This window comes from Corapipo altera, unplaced genomic scaffold (assembly GCF_003945725.1).
Source record: "Corapipo altera isolate COAL_440 unplaced genomic scaffold, ASM394572v1 54, whole genome shotgun sequence".
Lineage (NCBI taxonomy): Eukaryota > Metazoa > Chordata > Aves > Passeriformes > Pipridae > Corapipo > Corapipo altera.
The window spans coordinates 2,940,973-2,945,607 of record NW_020884902.1 but is presented as its reverse complement, the minus strand read 5'-3'; the positions used below and the strand labels follow the sequence as shown (position 1 = coordinate 2,945,607).

The 4,635-nt window shown below is 36.8% G+C and overlaps 1 protein-coding gene across 2 annotated transcripts in view; it reads right to left on the bottom strand.

Moving 5' to 3' along the window:
* Positions 1-204: 204 nt before the first annotated feature.
* ATR (ATR serine/threonine kinase) overlaps positions 205-4,635 on the bottom strand; it is a 38,733-nt gene continuing 34,302 nt past the window's right edge. Inside the window, exons 42-47 of one of the 2 annotated variants that reach the window (XM_027650636.1) lie at positions 4,626-4,635; positions 3,754-3,920; positions 3,469-3,622; positions 2,407-2,558; positions 2,125-2,230; positions 205-797 (exon numbers count right to left, since the gene is read on the bottom strand). The exon at positions 4,626-4,635 is cut by the window's right edge and continues 131 nt beyond it. In XM_027650636.1, coding sequence (XP_027506437.1) covers positions 624-797; positions 2,125-2,230; positions 2,407-2,558; positions 3,469-3,622; positions 3,754-3,920; positions 4,626-4,635 — 763 coding nt within the window. In that variant the 3' untranslated portion in view covers positions 205-623. Of the gene's footprint in view, positions 798-2,124; positions 2,231-2,406; positions 2,559-3,468; positions 3,623-3,753; positions 3,921-4,605 lie in introns of those variants that run through there. The other variant, XM_027650635.1, reaches the window with a different exon arrangement.

Sequence of the window (4,635 nt, the reverse complement as noted above, 5' to 3'; positions counted from 1 at the left end):
GTAACACTTTACCAGTTTACTCATGGTAAGATGTAAGACCCAGACTATTTTCCTAGACATAGCCAAGCCACATGGAAGAAAGCTGAACAAAACCAAAATTCAAGGTCTACTGCTGGAAAGAAATGCTAATTATTTTTAGAAAGCAATGCTAATTATATTTAGAAAGCCCTTGTTAGGAGAAAAAGCTGAAAGAACCACTTTACATCATATCAGTATTAAACTTTAATGTCATATTTTCTAATCTACAAGTAACCTGAATGAGAAAAAAAATTTTACAAAAAAATACAGTATTTTATAGAGTGCATCCTTCAACATCATGAAAAATTTTTATATAGACAGAATAAGACACTTGCAGAGATTTGCACAGTCTAATTTTTTCAGCAGTTCTTTTGTACTGCCTTCTACAGTCTACAAAACATAAGTCCTAACACTTTACACATCTCTGAGTGCATTCATGGCATCCTTGCAAAAGCAGTTTACACCGATTTCAGATGATCACAAGACTGTTCTGCTGCTCACAATCAGGAAACAACAGAAGTAACCAGGTCTCACTGAGTCAGACCTTCCCAACAATATTACAGCTACATCCCTTGTGAATGTTATTGTTCCAAAGGGAACAAATCTCACATGTATGGAGCCCAGCCCATATACATCTGGCAGAGCAGGTTGTCATCACTTGCTTCTTGAATAAGGTAATGGACATGCCCTTCAATAGATAAAGGTAATCCCTTTATTCTGTTTCTAGTCTTAATGACACCTTGCAGCCGTTGTTCTATATCAAGGACATGGGTTTTGGCCTGGAAAAAAGGAAAAAAAAATAATATTGCTACTATCCATGAACTTCCACTTCTTAAAATAAAAAAAAGTGTTTGTTACAACGTGTTTGAAATTGTATTTTAATTAATACAAAACCCAGATGTCTGTACCAGATATATTGAAAATAAAGGCTGCTCACTTTTAAAAACAATTCTTAAAATATATATATTATTGGTCAAGTTATAACTTTTGCCTTACATTTCTACAGATAAAAGTTACCCGAGAAACTAAAAGAGCTATACAAATATATTTGAAAATGGTAAAAAGCTTTATTTCATACAATTACTTTCCTAGCCTTGTTCTTGGAATTCTGGATAAAACTTAAGTCTGGAAAATTTAGGCCAAAATGATGAGCAACTGAAATTGCACAAGTCTAATTAAAGAGGCTGTGCTGAGCATCTCAAAATGAGCTATTTCAAGGCCCACTAGAGCCGCTATTATACTCACATATTTGCTTTTAAAGCCCAAGCATAACATTGGCACCTCTCCAGAAAAAGCAGTTAATTTACACAACTATGTGGGTGGTCTTGTAACTAAAAGAAAGGTTATGTAGACACAGCTTGGTCAGTAACTGTTTGAAAACCAGGAGATTTTCTGTGCAGAAATAGCTCAGTTAAGTTCTCTGTTGTAACACAGCTTCAGTACTGTAGTTTGTCCTTATCTTAGTTGCTGTGTTTGTCAGTGCTCCCTAAGTATTATCTGCTATTACACATTTATTTTCATTAAGCAGTCCTTAAAAAAAAAAAAAAAATCAGAAATTTTGCAAAGAAGAAAGATAAATACTACAGGCTGTGCAAGCTATATTTTGGATGTCTTCCTCAGCAGTTAATAGAGTATATATGAAATCCTAATCTTAATCGAGTAATCCTTGACATGTAACAAGGGACATATTTATTCAATAATAAACTTCCACTCAGGAAAAGCACAAAAACACACATGGAAGGGACTCTAGATGTTACCATCACTGTACCTCTGGAGGACTGTGCAACTGTCAGAGTGAACAGCAGCAAGATCCATCACTTCTGCTGATGTTGTCCTTGATTTAATAACACTAATAAGGGAATTGTAGGCTTTTTTGTTTGGTTCTTTAGTAGATAAATTACATTTTCTATCAGTAAAAAAAAGTCTCTTTATGGATAAAAATTATGAACACAGAGATACTAAAGAACCTCCAACCAGAGAAATTTTTAAATCAAAGAAAAAAAAAGAAGACAGTTAAGGTTTCAGTTAGAAAATATCTAACTCATAAAGAACCAAAATGGACATTTGACTTTTGCATACCTCAGGTTATGCTTGTTTTAAACTAACCTTTTCATTGACAACTTCTCCAGTTTCGTTCACCTGGGCTCTTGTATTCCCTTTAAGAGGTTTACTCCATTCCACAAGAGGATCATGGAGAAAAGTCTTCAAGACACTAAATAAATTAAAAATAAAAAATGAGAATAAGATATATAAATATGTATTTAACTGCATGTCATAGTGAGACTGAGCTGCACGATGGGCATATGCTGGAACTGGCAGCAGTTCCTGTTTCCCATGTGTAGACTACAGGCAGCCTTCAGGAGTTTGCAGCAAAAGCAGTTGCAGCACCTCATTAGGGGCTCTCTCTGATCACGCATGAGCCTCATGGTGACTTCACAAGCTCTTCGGAAGAGACCTTCTGTTCCCATTGGCCCCATTCCATTCACCATGTTGTGAGTGAGACGGAAAGGAACGATTTCTGGAACTTCAAAAGTTTCTCCCTGTACATTGATAAAAAAGAGTATGCTGATAAAAAAGGGTATACCTTAAGTGTTTTAAGCATTATTTAAGCAAAGAGTAACATTTTCACTGTGTTTTTTCCCCCACCTTTGTCTCTGGCAGTTTCCTGGCTGACACAGTCCTGCTTAGCTGCTAAGGGGAAATTACAGTGGATGAAGGGTACCAATGTCCAAATAACCTTTTTCCCTGTTTTAACACACTAATATGGGATATAAAATTTTGTTCTTAAGTTTATACCACTGCTCTATAGTCTCATGCAAAATGCTACTTTTTTCACATATGCGAGTTGCAAAAAACATTTTTTTAATTAAGTGTTATATAGGACAATTTAGACTTATTAGAAAGAAAGCAGGGTAAATAACGTAACAATATCTCTACCTCACTTATCTGAATTAAAAAGGCCACATGTCCCACAGCAAAAGCATCTTTCAACTGAAACACCAAAACTCCAAATCCCGCTCTGGCTGCAATTTCTGCTGTTTACCTTTACAGAACCTTTGGAATTTTGTGCTGAATTTGTGTGAGAAAGAAAGAGAAACTCTCCACAGCAGCAGAATTCTGAATGTAGCAATTACAGTTTTGTTTGGAAGGTGATAGTGGAGAGAGGAGAATCACAAAACAGTCTAGAATTTGGGCTATTTCAGTGTGTCCACATCAGGTCATTGACAGTGGCTAAATCAAAAAGTTGGCTTTCATTAAATGCAGCATACAGAATGATCAGACTCTACATGTCCCAGACTGTTTGTTGGGTATAATAAAGAGACAAAGTGAGAGACAGAACACAATGGGTATGTTAAAGTAAAATAATGTGGGAAAAAACCAAGACAGTAGAAGTTTATAACTTACATGCATATAAAATAACGAACAAGTTCAGCAAGTGGCATTTCTCACCTTATTGAAAAGGCAGTTGAAATCCACATGCACACATTCCCCAGTCAAAGAATCAAACAGGATGTTTTCCCCGTGCCGGTCCCCCAGGCCAAGGATGTAACCCACCATGGACATGACCGCCACGGAGCGGCAGTAGGCGGACCTGCTGTTGTACCTGTGGGAACAAGGACTGGGAATGTCTAGGGCACTTCCTTGGCTTATCTGTCTCTATTCAGTAGTATCATTAATGCTTAGGGAAACACACAAAGGAGATGTTCTTGAGCCAGTCCAACCCCAGTCACTGACCATGAAGTAGGATCAGGAAACGTTCTAAGAAACCATTCATGGAAGAGAGGAGGATGACGAGGCAGAAGGACTTCTTTGAACATTTTCAGCTTTTCAGGCAGAGGTGCTGACTTTGGAAGCATGTGCTGCCGCAATTCTTTTCCAGTCATGTAGATCCCTGCAACAGACTTCCTCAGTTAGGCAAAAGAAATCCCCAAATATAAAGCCTTTTATGTACTATCACAATATGGTAATTCAGAGAAAATAAGTATTTCCATAAAGCTGAAATAAATGAACAAGTGAAAAATAACCCACAGCCTGTGTTGGTTGGTTTACTGGAAAGTAAATAAAAAAATCATTATGTTAACTGACAGTGAAGACCTGGCAAACAAGCCACCACAGGGTAGAGTGAGGGAGGGGAACACACAAACAGGAAAAGAACCTACCCTCACAAAGCCATTCGTTATATTCATTCACATTTGGAGTTCCAAACTCCCAGAATATCTGCATACACAGAGATAATGTGCAAAGTTTTTCCCCAAAATTTTATTACACTGACCAGAAATCTGCTTTTTAAACAAGAAATTAAAAAACATATCTGATCTTTTCTCAGGAAAGTCACTGTACTCTCAACCTTGATTTAATTATATATTACCTAAATTATCTCACACAAATGTAGCAGAAATGAAAAATAACAGATCAAATCTAAAGAAAAAATCCACAGTCTGCTCTATGATGTGTGTCTGTGCTGCACACACATCCCTGTGCTGCTGGCACTGCTGCTGAAACAATTTACATAATCTTATTACAAGAAAGTATTAAGATGACTGTGTTATCAGTTCTTGTAAGGAACTTCATTGCAAGCATCAAGTCTCTTCCATTTAAAGGTCTACCACACATATG